The sequence below is a fragment of the Phyllobates terribilis genome, unplaced genomic scaffold (genome assembly GCF_046119375.1).
Source record: "Phyllobates terribilis strain yellow unplaced genomic scaffold, ASM4611937v1 Scaffold_9__5_contigs__length_417890890, whole genome shotgun sequence".
Lineage (NCBI taxonomy): Eukaryota > Metazoa > Chordata > Amphibia > Anura > Dendrobatidae > Phyllobates > Phyllobates terribilis.
This window is the reverse complement of record NW_027362769.1, coordinates 341,480,598-341,499,414: the sequence shown is the minus strand read 5'-3', so window position 1 is coordinate 341,499,414 and position 18,817 is coordinate 341,480,598. Positions and strand designations below refer to the sequence as shown.

The 18,817-nt window shown below is 44.6% G+C and overlaps 1 protein-coding gene across 2 annotated transcripts in view; it reads left to right on the top strand.

Annotated features, from left to right (window-relative positions):
• Window positions 1-18,817, top strand: part of ADAP1 (ArfGAP with dual PH domains 1) — a 163,734-nt gene that overhangs the window by 52,143 nt on the left and 92,774 nt on the right. For both annotated transcript variants that reach the window (XM_073648046.1, XM_073648045.1), the window contains 2 exons: window positions 5,988-6,118; window positions 17,525-17,616. In XM_073648046.1, coding sequence (XP_073504147.1) covers window positions 17,528-17,616 — 89 coding nt within the window. In that variant the 5' untranslated portion in view covers window positions 5,988-6,118; window positions 17,525-17,527. The remainder of the gene's footprint in view (window positions 1-5,987; window positions 6,119-17,524; window positions 17,617-18,817) is intronic.

Sequence of the window (18,817 nt, the reverse complement as noted above, 5' to 3'; positions counted from 1 at the left end):
TACAAACTCCTTGCAGATGTTGTCTTTGGTGGGATTTGAACCCAGGACCCCAGCGCTGCAAGGCTGCACTGCTAACCACTGAGCCACCATGCTGCCCATTCACTGGTAATTCGTTCTGCAATGTGATATGAACTGTGATGCATAGAGGCTGTAGAAGCTAATTGGTCCAAAGTAATCCAACAATCCAAAACTTCTTATAAAGCCTTTCCATGCCATGCTTTTTTTTTCAACAAACATACTTATGTTTATAGATAGTTTTATTTCCTAAAAAAAAAAACACTTGTATTATATGGCTCCCAAAGTCTACAGTCATTTGTCAAATCCAATCTTTAAGGAATAGTCTTATCACAGACAACTGCAAAAATATCACAACAGCCAAGACCCCCAATAAAGAACACTTATTTTGTAACTTTCTAATACACATGGGGAGCTATTTACTTAAAGGGGTTGTCCAACAAACAAAGTAAATTTGAACCATTAATAAGTTCTACAATTGGACGTGTTAAAAAAATGTTCCTGTGCTGAGATAATCCTATAAATGTTCCCCTGCTGTGTACTGTAATGGCCGTGTCTGACATGGTCGGGGCATATCACATCTCCTGGGCAGAGGAGCAAGCAAAATAGAGTATACAGACAGCACAGCACGGGATCACAGCTGATTCTTTCTGTGAAGTAAAACATTACTATGCCTGTTTAAAAACAATGTTTTACCTCACAGAAAAAATGTTTTACCTCACAGAAGCAAATCAGCTGTGATCCCATGCTGTCATGTCTGTATACTCTTTTTTTGTTTCCTCCACTGGCCAGGAGATGTGGCATGTTCAGACTAGGTTCCTGCATATTTAGACACAGCCATTACACGGGGTAATTATGTATGATAAACATTAGCACTAAATAAAAAGGCCTATATGTCTAGAACCGTATAGCAAATTTAAAAAAAAAATGGATTACTGGGAGTAGCGGGAAGAAGATAAGAACAAAAATTGAACTGGTGGGGGGTCCTCTTTAATTCTCTTTATTGTCTTATGATCTTCCGGCAATGCATAAAGGTAGCGGCACACATAGTTGATGCTGTATACTACTAGATTCACCCACCGTGTGACCACGGTTTCATTTTATAAAAAATGATTTTTTTAAAATATTTTTTAGCTGTTTTTTTTTAAGAGAAAGCAGCAAGGGATTTAATAAAAACATATAAGCGCATTTTTTGCAGCACCTTGGCCGCCCTGTTGCCATCAGTTTAAGAGCTAGCAACTTCCAAGGCATTGCCTAGTCCTTATTCATTTCCTAGTCCTTGGGACCCTCATAAACTGATATTACTGGGCTGCCAGTTACTCCCCTATCATAAATAGCCGGCCACGTTGACTACATTAACTTTGATCAGCTGTAGACGTCATTACTGTTCAGGGATAGATTACATGTACTATAATTAAGTGTGACGCATCTTAAGTTGGAATTCCAGCCAGGGACCAAACATCTTGACCTACTGCACATCACATAAGGCTGTCTATCAATACAGCTTAAGGAGACCTCAAAGCCATGACCCATACAATATCCATATGGGGAGATGGTGAATGGATTGGGGGGGCTCCAAGCTATCCTCAGCACTCTGTGTGCACTATTTAGTTACTATTTACAGCCCTTTTTTATTTCATTAACATCAGTTCCTTTCATCCGATTGGGGGGTTGCTTTAGCGGCAAGCACATGAATTTTTGCAAGTCCTATTAAGATGAATGGGATGGAAATTTATTCAACAAATCAGCCATCGGTGAATATACAGGGTGGGCCATTTATATGGATACACCTAAATTAAATGGGAATGGTTGGTGATATCAACTTCCTGTTTGTGGCACATTAGTATATGGGAGGGGGAAAACTTTTCCAGATGGGTGGTGACCATGGCAGCCATTTTGAAGTTGGCCATTTTGGATCCAACTTTATTTTTTTCAATGGGAAGAGGGTCATGTGACACATCAAACTTATTGAGAATTTCATAAGAAAAACAATGGTGTGCTTGGTTTTAACGTAACTTTATTCTTTCATGAGTTATTTACAAGTTTATGACCACTTATAAAATGTGTTCAAAGTGCTGCCCATTGTGTTGGATTGTCAATGCAACCCTCTTCTCCCACTCTTGACACACTGATAGCAACACCGCAGAAGAAATGCTAGCACAGGCTTCAAGTGTCCGTTGTTTCAGATGGAGGACTATGGGGTGTGCATCATACAATATGGAGGACTATGGGGTGTGCATCATACAATATAGAGGACTATGGGTTGTGCATCATACAATATGGAGGACTATGGGGTGTGCATTATACAATATGGAGGACTATGGGTTGTGCATCATACAATATGGAGGACTATGGGGTGTTCATTATACAATATGGAGGACTATGGGGTGTGCATTATACAATATGGAGGACTATGGGGTGTGCTTTATACAATATGGAGGACTATGGGGTGTGCATTATAAATACAACCGAAATGTTTCTGTGTGATGGTGCAATATGTGAGCATTTGAGGTCCCACTTTAAACTTTTGCCTAGGGCCCCACTTTGTTTAAAACTGGCCCTGCCTAGACAGCAGGTTATGCCATATTTCCTGCCAAAACATCCCTCCTGCCCAGATTACACATGGTGGCTGGCGGACTGTGAAGGTGACCTGTGGTGATTAGCTGATAACCAGACGAACGTCAGCATAAAAATGAATTATCATGATACAACTGCTATAATTATATATAATATATATTGGCATATGTATGTGTATATATTCACACATCATCTGCTCACCATACACTATAATACTATGATTAAGAGCAGTTTTACTGAGCAAAATGTGTCAGTCTGTCGTGCCTTCTTTTCATGATGTTATGATTCTATCCCGTGTGCTTGGACTTTCGACTGCTTTTACATTTACATCATTCCCGCCTGAATGAGTTTTTACAAAGATATAATTACTATAAAGTGGCTTTTCTGCCCGCAGAAACTGATTTCTTTGGGATCACCTAGTGAGGTAGATTCATTAATCCATAGGTCATGATGAGCAGCACAGACTAAAGGAGGTGATACAGCAGAGCGTGACAGCCGGACAGCATGTGGAGCATCTAGGATTAATAGAGCTAGATTTGCAGAATAGCATGTGGATCAGTGGAGCTGGAAGTACTGGAATCAACTGGGCGAGTGTGCAGATAGCACCTTCGATCAGCAGAGATGGGTAGGCAGGCACTTTGATGTAGCTAAGATGATTGTGAGGACAACACCTTGGTTGAACCAAAACAAGTGGGCTGGTAAGTACTTTGATGCAGTAGAGTTGAGTGTATGGACAGCCGCTTGGATTAGCTGAGATTAGTAGGCTGGCAGGTACTTTGATTCATCAGAGTTGTGCGGACAACACCTTGGGTTAGCAGACACAAGTAGTAGTGTTTGTACAGCACTCAGGAGCAGCAGAACTAAGTTGGTAGTCAGGCCCTGGATGTCCATACTGCTCTCTGTGGAACAGCAGAGTTGAGAAGACAATCAGGCTTCTTGTAGGAGAGCTGGATGTGCAGATAGCACTTAGGGGATTTTTAGCTGAATAAACAATTAGGCACCTGGAAGCTGCATGTACTTGATACCTGAATACTCATGCAGCACACAGTCACCTGAGTTGGCCATAAAAGGCCTCGGGTTGATGATATCTAAGGAGCGTGCCAAGTTACTGTATAAACTTGACATACACTAGCACAGAGGAAGATAGCTGTATGGGAAGGAGGAAGCAAAGCCTGGTTCTGGAGTTGGGACAGGTGAGTAACAGGATTGTGTGATTAAACTCAAACTGCTCCATCCTTATCTCCCCAGACATGATCTGTCAGAGAAGAGGCAGGCGGCCTCCATTCACATTCCATAGTTGGTCAATCCTACCGGAATAAGTGAGAGGGGCTGACTTTTATCTATTATGTATGAGGGCCTTCAGAACGTTGACATCAAAGAGTTTCCATTCTAAAGTCTTTATTTTTAATGTGTTGGAATGTATTCCCAACCAATCTGTCTCAGATCATGGCTCTAAATTGGATTGACAATGCTCGACAGGTTTCAAGCCATGTTATTGTTAATTAGATTTTTTTTTGTCAGGCATTAGTAATCAGATTATTCAGTCAGGAATTAGCCATCAGATTACTTATTCAGACATTATTGGTCAGGAATTAAAAATCTGATTATTTAGGCATTAGTAATCCGATTATGTGTACAGACATAATTAATCCGATTATTTAGTCAGGCATTGTTAATCAGATTTTTTTGGTCATGGATTTTTAGTTCTGATATAAATTATTCCTTTCGCAGCTGACTTTTCGGAGACGCGGCCCATTTCTCACTGAGCCAATTGTATGCCACATAACATGTCAGTCATATCTATCAGAATCTCTGTGCAAGCAGACAGTAAAGTTTGTGTTTAGACCGCCATGTGTCCTGTGTATCTGCACCATCTGAAGACATTATCTAAATTCCACGGCTCATCTTATTTCAAAGTTTTCATCCGCATTTTATTTTTCTTGAGTGGGCGGATTTAGAGTCCATATGCTCAAAAAAATGGCAGATGATATTTAGTCTTTTTTTAGTTGGTATTAGAGCTGTTATCTACTACCAAATGTATAAGCAGCATTTAACTTGAAGCAAAATTACTAAATAGGCATTGCTTAAAGGGATCCTTAAATACCCTTCTCCACATTATAGTGGCAGATATTTTAAAGCAGGGATGTCAAACTCAAATACAGAGCACTCCAAAATAAAAAACTTGGACAAAGTCGTGGGCCAACCTTGATCTGTATTAACAGCCCTCCACACAGTATAATGTGCCCCACATAGTCCTCCACACAGTATAATAGGCACCACATAGTCCTCCATACAGTATAATGGCCCCACATAGTCATATATACAGTATAATGGCCCCATATAGTCCTGCATACAGTATAATGGGCCACACATAGTCCTCCATACAGTATAATGGGCCTTACATAGTCCTACATGCAGTATAATGGGCCTCAACATAGTCCTCCATACAAAATAATGGTCCCACATACTCCTCCATACAGTATAATGGGCCCCACATAGTCCTCCATACAGAATAATGGGCCCCACATAGTCCTCCATACAGTATAATGGGCCCACAAGGTCCTCCATACAGTATAATGGGCCCCACATAGTCCTCCATACAGAATAATGGGCCCCACATAGTCCTCCATACAGTATAATGGGCCCACAAGGTCCTCCATACAGTATAATGGGCCTCAACATAGTCCTCCATACAAAATAATGGGCCCCACTTAGTCCTCCATACAGTATAATGGGCCCCACATCGTCCTCCATACAGTATAATGGCCCCACATAGTCCTCCATACAGAATAATGGGCCCCACATAGTCCTCCATACAGTATAATGGCCCGACATAGTCCTTCGTACAGTATAATGGGCCCACATAGTCCTTCGTACAGTATAATGGCCCCACATAGTCCTCCATACAGAATAATGGGCCCCACATAGTCCTCCATACAGTATAATGGGCCCAACATAGTCCTCCATACAGTATAATGGCCCCACATAGTCCACCATACAGTATAATGGCCCCACATAGTCCTCCATACAGTATAATGGGCCCCACATAGTCCTCCATACAGAATAATGGTCCCACATACTCCTCCATACAGTATAATGGGCCCAACATAGTCCTCCATACAGTATAATGGCCCCACATAGTCCTTCGTACAGTATAATGGGCCCCACATAGTCCTCCATACAGAATAATGGGCTAGCGGTGCCAGATTCGCAGGCCACATATAATCACCCTTCGGGTTTGACATGTGTGTTTTAAAGCCTTTTAAACTTTCAAAATATTAATGAAGTGTTGCCCATAAAGAAAAAGCTATAATTATATTTGCTTAGCACTCGGTAAATGTTACTATACATCCTGTAAATTAATATGAAATGTCTGTTTGTTGTCACCTTTACAGATCCAGACTGGGCTTCATACACTATTGGGGTATTCATTTGCCTGAATTGCTCCGGCATTCACCGCAATATTCCTCAGATCAGCCGAGTGAAATCAGTCCGCTTGGACCCCTGGGACGATGTACAGATTGAAGTAAGAAAACTTTTTTTTTTTATTTCTAGACATGAATATGTTTATTGCTTGCAAATGATTTGAGATGTTTTGCTGTTCCAAATGTACATAGTGTATAAGGGGATATATACAGTATATATTGACTGAAGCAGTAGTTAAAATTCTTCACAAGCTCCTCTACAGACTGGCGCATGACAGTGCCCTTGAGATAATCAAATATATACAGAAATAAAATGTTATTTCGTTTACCAATAACTTAATCATGTGAACATTAAATAACTAATATCTTCAAGATTCATGGGAACCTTTCAGTAGGATTTAGGCTCCCAGTCCTCCAACGAACAGGCACGCAATGGAGATCTTCAACCTTATGATCGATTTTAAAGGGCTTGGGCGCCGAGAAAAAGCACAATAGGGTGTTATCTGGTTAAAATTTTGAAGAAGAAAAAGGTTCAAAAAGGTCAAGTTGTGTTCACACAACAAGGTTGAGGTATAGAATCCCAGCTGCTGCCGGTCCACGGGTCTCAGACCAGATACATGCATAAAGAAAGGAATTGTGGATGTTCTGCGATGCTGGTCGGTGGAAAGGCAAGTCCAAGTACACATAAAATCAGTCTTCGGCTTTTTATCTGTCGACGCGTTTCGAAACGCGTCAACAAAATAAAAAGACGCAAATCGATTTTGTGTGTACTTGGATTTGCCTTTCCATCCAACAGCAGCGCTGAACATCTACAATTCTTTTCTTTACATATGTATCTTGTGATCGATTTGGCATAAGGCAAAAACTTTGAACTCTGTATTTAAAGAGTATTTATCACCAATCTGGGGTTGCTGGTTATATTTAATAAAAGAATGGATAGATTTGTGATTTTTTTTTTAAATATCATCTAGTAACAAAACCGCTAATGTCCCCCAAAAGGTCCAAACTTCTAGCAAAAGTCTTACCCAATCTTCTGGGATTGGGTTATGATCTTGTTATGCAGAGTGGGATCCAACAAACGCTCTGCAACCGCTCTCATAGGAGAACTGTCTCGTACTGTACTAAACTGTTACCGAATGGTGGCCGCTTGAATTTTGTTATTGTTTGGTAAGAGCTTAGTAAATTAACTGGCAAGCACTGAGTAAGTGCAAAGAGCGAGATTGGTCGCAGAGGGCTGTGGGATCTTGCTCTGCATGCTGAAATCCCATTGTCATGCAGAGACTTTGGAACTATGGGCGCTAACTAGGTCCCTAAAACTAGGGGCGCCCTAGTCTATCCCTGTCCCCCGATTAATCCTGAAGGTGGAGATGCTGAGTTCTCATGCCTTGCTATGCTCCTATATTTACCCTCACCTGTCCCCTCTACCACCCAGGGTAGTGGGAAACTGAAGTGTATAGGAACACACTAACTAGACAAACAAGGGAAGATGGACAGGGATGAATGAACATACCAAGCATGCAAAATTCACACACCAAACAACAGAGTGGGACACAGGGTAGTTAAAGGAAGGAGAAACCAAATAGGAGAGGATGAAGATGTGCACACAGACAAAACTCCAAGCAACATTCTCCTGAGCATCTCTCCAAACGCCAACTACACCTCCAACTCCAGAACCAGGCAGCAAGAACTAACACTGGCAATCCTTAGTGCCAGAAGCGAGCATATATAGCAGTGGGGAGTGGCCAACACTGAACATCTGGGACAATCCAGGTAGTAAAGCTCCAGGAGCTTCAACTAAACAGATTAACCCTTGCACAGCTAGCAAGGAAAAAAACTGCACTGTTTAATAACATGGTGAAGTACTTCTAAGCAGTGCAGGAGTTTTGTGAAACCAGACACCCCGGTCTTCTGGCCCCTCTCTATCGTGGTATCCTGTGACACCCATATCCTGGATATTCAGGCCCGACTTTTCCAATAAAGTCTGGCTCTTTCGAGGGACATTAGGGACTCTTCTGCTTGGTTTTGTTACTAGATTATATTTCGAAAAATAAGCCCAGATTTTAGATAGGAACACTTTCAACAGCAGTAAGAAATTGCAGAGGTGGAGCTGCTGTCCAAAACTATTAGGCTAGGGTTACATGGTCACTAGACATTGAAATCGCAGTGTCGCCTTGCAACATCTCATATAATGATTTCCTATGGTGCCGCATTGCGACCTGATGCAACAGAGAGTCGCCAATGTGCTGCAAATCGCAGACAAGTAGCAGAAATATTTTTTGGTCTTGCGACTTGTCTGAGAATTAATGTTGTGCGAGACCCGTCGCTGTGTAGCTCCCAGCCGTACGCTAGCTGGTCTCCCTCCTTGCTTTAGTGACATGTGCAGTGAATTGAGTTGTGCTAGTCGTGGGTTCGTCTGCACGTGTGCCGGATTCTGCTGGGGGTGGCTTGTGATTCAGTCAAGGCAGAAGGATATGGACCTGCGTGACTAGTGAGCCATTGTGTCACCATATATTCTTTGTTAGATTGTCAGTAGATCCCACAAAAACCCTGGGATTCGTCAAAAATGTGTTTTTTTTCTGCCAGGTCTTATTGCAATAAAGCCAATCAATTAGATTAGGCTCTGGTCACACTGGTGTCTGTTAAGTTCCCATTGCTCCTGAAGGACAAAATATTGTAGTCTGTTGCATTACTCTGCTCAGCTTAGAAACACAAACCTGGTAGATCCTTAGGATCTAATACAAGACAGTTCCGAATGGATCTTTCTACCTTGGATCATGTAAAAATGAAAGGTCCCAATACACCTAAAGAGTATCTATCACCAGTATTTTGCCACCTAATCTGAGAGCTGCATAATGTAGAGAAAGAGATCCTGATTCCAGCGATGTGTCACTTACTGGGCTGCTTGCTGTAGTTATGATAAATTCACCGTTTTATCAGCAGGAGATTATCACTAGAGGACTAGTAAATCTGCTGCTATGTAGTCCGCCATATTCATGAGCTCTGTATAACTCTGCCCCCACCACTGATTGGCTGCTTTCTGTGTACATAGGCAGAAAGCTGCCAATCAGTGGTGTGGGCGAGGCTATACAGAGCTCAGCATTCAGAGAACTGCTAGATCTGCAGCAGATAAAACAGTGATCTTATCAAAACTGCAGCAAGCAGCCCAGTAAGTGATACATCGTTTGAATCAGGGTCTCTTTTCCTACATCAGGCTGTTCTCAGGCTAGGATAGGGTATTGTAATACTTTCCTATGGATACATATTTTGCCGCTATCTGTCTCTCCATTTTGCATTATTCTCCATATTATTCATATTAAAATTAGGTTTGCAAGTGCACCGGTGGGCATATCACTGCACTTGCAGTCCTTGGATCCTGTTTGCTACACTTGACGCTGCCTTCTGCTGCTTGATTGACAGTGGAGAACAGAGGTGAGGACGGGTGGGGAGGAGCCGAGGACTGCAAGTGCACTGATACATCCACCGGTGCACTTGCTAGCCTAATTTGCATATGGATAAAATACGAATATCTGCACAACCAAATAGCAGCGAAATTGGTATTCATGGAAATGTTTTCCACTGCCCTATTCTGCACTACCTTCTGCTAGCTTAGGGCAAATGTTACTGATAGATTAATTTTAACCTAGTTGGTCGAATATCAGCTATTGCTCCTGACTCCACCATAAACATGGAGATGGGTCCAATGCATTACAATCCTAAATGCCTCATCGTGTGTCACGGGTGTGTTAGATGTAGCAGACACTCGCGCTGCATCTGGCTGCAGAAGGTCACTGCATTTGGCATTGCAGACGCCTTCTTAATCCTTCTGATCTTTGGACCCAGCGGCAACCTCCCTCCTGCTTTAATAGACACACCCTGGTCGGGGTGTTTATAAACTCTCAGTCTGCTTCAGTGAGTTGCCGGTGATATTCTCATTTTCCCTTGTGAAGGCTTGGAGCTATAGCAGTCGACTAGCTTCCTCTCTGGTGCCCTTGGAGGACGTTTGGTGTTATCTCTCTGGTGTCTGCTCAGGCTAAGTTTCCCCCCTTTGTTTGTCTCCCTTGTTGTCTTTAGTTTATAGTGGGGACTGACCTGATTTCTATCAAGGGCCCAGCTCTAGGAATATGCAAGGCTTAGGTTTCCTGCTCTGCGATTGGTGTGGAACTAATATAAGGACAGTAGGCAGGGTGTTATTAGATCTGCCTAGGGGTCTCCACTCCCCCTTTCCCTAGTGTCTGGGTTTTTTTCCCCTCATCCCTTCGTGTTGCACTTAGTCTTTCCCACACTGTGCATGACATCGTGTTTTTCACCACATTTGCAGTTTTGGCCAACTTTTATCCAACCTTACACTATATACAACCAGATGATCAGCCCTAATCCTCATTACCAGTCGAATCGTCAGAATTATCTGACCTTCTATAGCCAGACTGAGAGGCTCAGGCAGTAAGCAGATCTTTCCCGTGCCTATGATTTATCCGGTCCGCTCCTTTGCCTGATGTGTTTTCACACTGTGCTGCTTAATGATAACATCTACAATGTCTAAAAGCCTCTGTGAAATCTCGACAGGCGATGACTTTTTGATGCGTTTCTCAAGAAATGGTTACATGACTGATCAGACCCCTCTGTCTGGCTGGTGCCGTGCGCGAGGAAGAAAAGTCTTCCTTCAGCTATTTGATCATTCTTAAGACGTAGTCACAGGAGACGTTTCTCGTATTGATGTCAAGTGTTTGCAGATCTGTAGCCCTGGGATGAGCTGAGAAATGTATTATGGAGCTACGTTCTTATAGATAGTTACTAGATGGTGGCCCGATTCTAACGCATCGGGTATTCTAGAATATGTATGCGGCAGACCGGGCGCAATCAGCAGAGCGGTGTTTAAATTTGGCGCCAAAATCGCTGATTGGTCGCGGCCGGCAACCGCGACCAATCAGCAAAGCGGTGTTGAAATTTGGCGACTATATCGCTGATTGGTCACGGCCGGCGGTGGCGACTAATCAGCAGAGCGGGGTTTAAATTTTGCGCCAATAATGCTGATTGGTCGAGGCCAGCGAACGTGACCAATCAGCAGAGCGGGGTTTAAATTTTGCGCCAATAATGCTGAATGGTTGCGGCCGGCAGTCGCGACCAATCAGCAAAGCGGTGTTTAAATTTGGCGCCAATAATGGTGATTGGTCACGGCCGCGACAATTCAGCAGAGTGGTGTTTAAATTTGGTGGCAATAATGCTGATTAGTCGCGGCCTGCAATTTGGCGCCAACAATGCTGATTAGTCGCGGCCGGCAACCGCGACCAATCAGCAGAGCGGGGTTTAAATTTGGCGCCAAAATCGCTGATTGGTGGCGGCCGGCGGTCACGACCAATCAGCAGAGCGGGGTTTAAATTTGGCGCCAATACTGCTGATTGGTCACGGACGGCGACGGCGACCAATCAGCACAGCGGTGTTTAAATTTTGCGCCAATATTGCTGATTGGTCGGGGACGGCGACCGCGACTAATCAGCAGAGCGGTGTTTAAATTTGGCGCCAATACTGCTGATTGATCTCGGCCAGCAACCGCGATCAATCAGCAGAGCGGGGTTTAAATTTGGCGCCAAAATCGCTGATTGGTCGCGGCCGGCGGCCTCGACCAATCAGCAGAGCGTTGTTTAAATTTGGCGCCAATCTCGCTGATTGGTCGAGGCTGGAGTCCGCGACCAATCAGCAGAGCGTTGTTTAAATTTGGTGCCAATCTCGCTGATTGGATGCGTCTGGCGTCCGTGACCAATCAGCAGAGCGGTGTTTAACTTTAGTGCCAAGATCACTGATTGGTCGCGTGCGGAGAGCGCGACCAATCAGCGAATCGTATTGGTGAAGACCGGGGAGCGGAATCGTATTAGTGAGGACCGGGGAGCGCCGCTGCCTGTGCGGCTACTTCCGCTGCGAGAAGCCGGGAGATGAGCGACTGCTCGCAGCAGAAGTATCCCGACCCGCAGCGCCGCTCCCCGGTCCTCCCTTGACACCCTAGCCGCTGATGTCCCCACAGTATCCGCATGGTGTTACAAAGGTCCGGACATTTGTGTTAAAAATCGCTGATTGGTCGCTGGCGCTGTCCGTGACCAATCAGCGATTTGGGCGCCAAATTTAAATATCGGCCGCGACCAATCACCGATCTTGGCTACACATTTAAACACCGCTGTGCTGATTGGTCGCGGACGCTATTTAAATGTGGCGACAAAATCGGTGATTGGTTGCGCCCAGCGTCGGCGACCAATCAGCACAGCGGTGTTTAAATGTGGAGCCAAGATCGGTAATTGGTCGCGGCCGATATTTAAATTTGGCACCCAAATCGGTGATTGGTCGCGGGCAGCGACCAATCAGCACAGTAGTGTTTAACTTTTGCCTTAAGATCAGTGATTGGTCGGGTCCGAAGACCGCGACCAATCATCGAATCGTCTTGGTGAGGATCGGGGAGCGGTGCTGCCTGTGCGGGTACTTCCGCAGCAAGAACCCGGGACAGGAGCGGGCGCTCGCAGCAGAAGTATCCCGACCCGCAGCGCCACTCCCCGGTCCTCCCTTCCGCATGGAGGTCAGCGACGCCGGCGGTCCTTCCGCTGCTATCAGCCGGGAGATGAGCGCCTCGCGCCGGTCATCTCCCGGCTGCATCTCCGTCCCGCAGATGGGTCCGGCGGTCGAGGTCCTTCTGCTGTTACCGGCAGGGAGATGAGCGCCTCACGGCGCTCATCTCCCGGCTGCATCGCCGCTGAACTCCGTCCCGCAGATGAGCCGCTAACGGCCGCCATCTTTTTTCAGAAATCCCGCGGCGCTGATTGGCCGCTGCCGGACCAATGAGCGACGCGGGATTTCCAGGACAGACAGACAGACAGACGGGATAAGACAATTATATAGTAGACTAGATGGTGGCCCGATTCTAACGCATCGGGTATTCTAGAATATGTATGCGGCCGACCGGGCGCAATCAGCAGAACGTTGTTTAAATTTGGCGCCAAAATCGCTGATTGGTCGCGGCCGGCAACCGCTACTAATCAGCAAAACGGTGTTTAAATTTGGCGGCAATATCGGTGATTGGTCACGGGTGGCGGCCGCGACCAATCAGCGAACTGTGTTAGTGAGGACCGGAGAGCTTGTTTAAATTTGGCGATAAAATCGACCAATCAGCAGAGCGTTGTTTAAATTTGGCGGCAATCTCGCAGATTTGTCTCGGCCGGCCGGCGTTTAAATTTGCCGCCCATCTCGCTGATTGGTCGCGGCCGGCCACCGCGACCAATCAGCGTCGTATTAGTGTGGGCCCGGGAGCTGCGCTGCTTGTGCGGCTCCGTATTAGCGAGGACCGGAGAGCGACGCTGCCTGTGCGGCTCCATCTGCTGCGAGAAGCCGGGAGATGAGCGGCTGCTCGCAGCAGAAGCATCCCGACCGGCGGCGCCGCTCCCCGGTCCTCCGTTCACACTTGCTGTCGGGAGATCAGCGGGCCAAGCCGCTGATCTTCCGACGTTAGCCGCATGGAGGTCAGCGGCGCCGGTCGGGGTAGTTGTGCTGCTAGCGCCGCTCATCTCCCCACTGCATCGCCGCTGACCTCCGTCCGCCAGATGAGCCGCTAACGGCCGCCATCTTTTTTCAGAAATCCCGCGGCGCTGATTGGCCGCTGCCGGACCAATGAGCGACGCGGGATTTCCAGGACAGACAGACAGACGGGATAAGACGATTATATATATAGATGTGGCTTCATATGGTAATGTTGAATGATTATGTTGGCGTATCAGCCCGGCCATACAGGGTCCAAGGTGTCAGCGGACACCTCAGTTCTTAAGGCTTGGGATTACATTTTCTTGTCTATATTCTCAAACAGGTGAGAATGCGTAAACTCTAGGGGTGAATGTTGGTGTTAATGATGGTTCATCACCATAGTTTACATACGAAAGGGTATTGAGTGACAATCCGCATACATTGGCCAATTATTGCTCGAATGCTCATTTGTAAAGATACTCTTTACTGATCATTGGCCCATGTAAACATAACGATACTCACCCGTCCTGGCTCCAGCACTGGGCTTTGCTCCCATCTCAGGCTCACTGTGTACTAGTCTGCTCTTGGTTATTCTGGTAACCCGGTAATCTTCTCCACTGTCATCACCCATGGTCTTTTAAGACCAACTCAGGCATTTATGTGTGCCTAAGTATTGAGGAAGCATGGTTCCCAGCTAGCACTTACTTTGCAGGAGTTGGTCTCACCATCCACTTTGCTCAGCTCCAGCCAGGTGTCTAATCATCTCTCCAGAAAACTCCTGCCGTTATCCAGCATTCTGCAACTACTTCCTAGATCAGTTCCTTGAATCATGGTGCTATTGCACTCTCAACACTGCTTCAACAAGTTATCTGATAAGGAACCCATCTCTGCTAATACTGGTGCTGCTCACATCTTTGTCTCAGGAAGCAAGATACCTTATTATTATTCATCCCTGCTGTCCATGCTCTCACCTCTTCTGTTGTTGTGAGTAACTCCATCTCAGCGGCATGTTATCTGATTGCCTATATATATACTATTTTTGTGTCTTATCACATTACTGCAAGCAAGTTATCAGATTACCTCTACATCTACTATTTCTGTGTATAACTGCATCTCTGCAAGCAAGTTAACAGATCGCTTATAAATCATTGTTCCCCTTATCTCGATCCTCACTGACCCACATGTAGTTTGGCCAGACCCTCCACCTGTCTCTGGTCTGTGCTGCTCACTCTGATCTATGGGTTAGAGAAATAATCTTACCAGATGAGCTCCTAACACATGGAAGTGATCATTCAACAAGTGAGCAAAATGCATAGCCTAAAAATAATCTTTGTTGGCAACACATCTTTCCGTATAAATTGGATATGTGCTGTAGACAATGTTCAAACTGAATTCAGAACTATCAATTGCATTACTTGCCCTCATATATAGGGCCATATAAAAGGGCCTTTCGACTTGTTGTATTGTCTATCAGTGCTCGTTACTGGCAGAAATTGCTAATAATTCATTGCCAAGAGTTTACGGCAAGTTTAAGACTAGATATACATATAAGACCCCATTCACATCACTTTTTGTTTAATTTTAGTTTTCCGGGAAAGTTTCTTATATGCGTCTTACATGCGTCTTACATGCTAAATGTGAGAATCAGTCAGTTTTCTAATTTTCGAAATATACCCATTTATTTTAGCTAAAGGGGGACGAGATAAGTGTCTGCCAGACATATATGTTGACTCCTGCCTCAGTGATCCTTGAAGATGGCTGTGCACCTATACATTACATTGTGCCTCATCTATAGGATGCCCTGGCTATATCCATTATTATTAAAGTGAATCTTGGGTGGGGGATATGGTTTGTCAAATCATTTAAATGCAGCTAGCCAGCCAGGCGGTAGTACAATGACTTATATTTCCTCTTCCGCCTTCCTCTTTATTGCGTTTCGTGGGAAGCAGTGTTGAAATCCAGCGTGCTTTTGTTGTGGCCCATTATATTCTTCATATAAAAAGCAAAGTTATGAGGTCTAGTCTCATGTTTCATGTCTTTGTCAGCAATTTGTCAGATGACTACTTTTACCCACTGCGGAGTTTCAAATGCAAGTTCCGTATTCCAGGTATTCATTAGATCATAGCCCAGAGGAGGAGAAGTATCCCAAAGGGGCACTTCTGCTGGCACAGCTTAAGATTGCCAACTGCTTTTCACCCATGTGAACATGTATATGAATAAAAAAGAACTGTAAGATCCCTCTGGCAGCAGCTTGTTTGTGAGAATGAATGATTGGGCATGTTAAAATTCACTATGCCCAATCCCTCCTGAGAAGTACTGCTAGTAGTATAGTCTAGAGGCCCCATACACACAAGGTCATTGACCAAGTTTTATCTTTTGCGCACAGACACCTTGTGGTACCATCTTAAGCTTTGTGCACACTGCAGGAAGCTTGCCTTTTATGCTAGTATATACATGAAACGTATCCATACAGCTCTAATCACCCAATTGACACCACCATATGGCTGGTATACATCGGTATACCTTTTTTCAGTTCAGAAAGACTATGATTTCATACACAGTGGCCAACACAATAGACAATGGCATTTGTAGGAGTCTAGATCTGCCTAAGACCGGCCATACACATTAGATGGCTGTCAGTTCGACTGACAGCCATCTCGGCTGACTCTCCCATACACAGGAGTTTTTGTTCGGCCGAACGGTCCTGTGTTCTCTATGAGAAAGCCGCCAAGTTATACATCGGCCGAGGGCTTATCTTTTGGCCTATACCCCCATACATATTAGGCAGTCGGCCGAACCTGTCAGCATTAGCATGATAGGCATTCTTCGAAACTCCTTTCACCTGTGGCTAATAAATGAGGGTCCTGAATGAAGACCCCTCCACTATCACCTGATAAGGTTTACCTTTTGGATTAAAAACTGAGAGAACCCCATGCAGGTGCCATGTGTGTCTAGTTGTGAAGACATACCTCCTTCTATTTAAAGGGATTTTTCCGGGACTTTAATGTTGATAACCTATTCTTAGGTTAGGTCTTCAATATCAAATTTTTGGGGATCCAACTCTTGACAGCCACTCCGATCAGCTGATTACAGGGGTTGGAGCATCCAGAGGAGCGCTGCAAACTTCATTGTTTACCAGGTCTAGCGCCGTACATTTCGTAGTGGCTGTATCTGGTACTGCAGCTCTGTATCATTCACTTGAATGGGAATGAACTGAAGAAAACTCCCTTACTAGTCACAGCCCCTGCAAAATGTGCCGTGCTATTCCTGATAAACCATGAACAGGCTGCAACATCTGCTAGAAAGTTGGGCCTAACAATAGGTCATTAATATTAAAGTCCCAAAAAACTTCTTTAAGTAGGATTTTTCTTGTGTGTTTTTCTTTTTTCTTACTGAGTTAGTAATGGAGGTGACTGATAGACGCCTCTACATTACTAACACCAGGGGTTGATATCCGCTGTGTTTTTCGATACTACACAACGGACATCAACCTCAATTACCATTACCCCAATTGCCAACGCACTAGGGCAATCGGGAAGAGTCAAGGTGATGCGCCATTTCTGGGGCGGCTGTAGGCTGATATTTTTAGGCTGGGAAGGGCCCAATAACCATGGACCTTCCCAGCCTGCTAATATAATCTCACATCTGTCTGCTTTACCTTTGCTGGTTACAGAAAATAATGTTATTTATTTATTTAATCATATAAAGCTGTCCAATAAGCTCCACAGGGTGCAATTATATTACGTCAGAGGTTATGCAATTACCGTATGTGTCTGTATGTCTATCTATATCTATCTTTATCTCTATATCGTTCATTGCAGTCCGAAAACGCACCAAAAATACGCCTTTTTGCCGCTGTGTTTTTTCCTGCCCAGAGATACCGAAATTTCTGAATTCAAATACTCAACATTTGCACATACCCCCACGTCACCGATTGATCGCCCCCAGAGCCGTTGTTTTTGACCTTGACTTTCTCAAGTAGATGCTATATAAATTTCTTTCATTTTTTTCAGTACATGTCATGTCTGGGAAACAAAGTAGCACAAGCAAAGTTCGAGTCTAAAGTGCCAGCGTTCTATTACAAGCCAACAACTTCTGACTGCCAGTGAGTAATTCATTATATTAACTTTTGCTTTGTTTTATGCTTTCAGCATTAAAGGTGTTTTCCGGTTTCAGAGATCCCCATCCTCCAATTCAGTTTGTTTAAAAAATAAAAAAAACTGTGCTTTACTCACACTACCTGGGTCCAGCGCTGAGTCTCCACTGCTTCTCCCAGTTTTATTGTCTGCAGCGCTGAAGTCACGTCGACAGCACTGCAGCCAATCGGTGAGCTCAGGGGCTCTGAGCTGCTTGTGTCATCTGCTAAGCCACTGAGGTCAGCCCTGTCAACGTGACATCAGCGCTGCAGACAATAACAGACACCAGGAGCAGTGGTAGAGAATCAGTGCTGGACCCGGGGAGGGTGAGTAACACGCAGTCCTGAGGACAGGGGATTTCCAAAACCAGAAAACCCCTTTAAAGGAGCACACTGTGTTATGTCTTGTGCAGGACTTAAGGTAAGGAAGCAGGGAATGTCACAGGAAGACACTATTAATAATGTATTACAGACTTTGTACACTTTAGCACAGAATTTATTTCATTGTTAGTCTTCATTAAAAAAAACTTTCTAACATTTTGGTGCTGCAGAGTGGCTATAAGTTCTTTATCTAGCTGCTTGCAATTGAATCGGTGATTAGAAATAGCAGCACGGAGGGGGTTATACACAGATCTGCAGTGGAGAGGAGAGAAAGTATCACAGGGAGGGCAGAGAAAACAGGCAATATACAAAGAGGAGAGGAAATAAGTACATTATTGAATCTATGCTAATATATGAAAGCAAGTGAAGACCAGAGTACCGTAGATAGACACAGACCTCACATCCAGCCTATATTACTGGGAGAGACACTCCCACAAGAGAAAAATCTAAAACTAGGATCAGGCTGCACACTGCATATTCTGGGGTCTGAAAGGGAATGAAGGTATGGATACTGTGATTTTATTAGCTGAAGGTAATCACAAACATTTGTAAAAATCATTTTTTCCATATCTAAGTTGTCCGTAGCCTTTAAGGGGTTACTTCAAAGGGTTCGACAACACTGGAAATCATGTCTGCTTTCTTCTAGAAACATCGGCACTCCTGTCATCTGGTAAAGCAGCTTGGCTGCACTGAAGAGAATGTGGCTGCGCTGTACGAGTGTTACCCCACAACCTTTGCGCTAAAGGAACCCATCTGCTGTCTCCATTGTTAGAGCAAAGTGCCTGGGGCT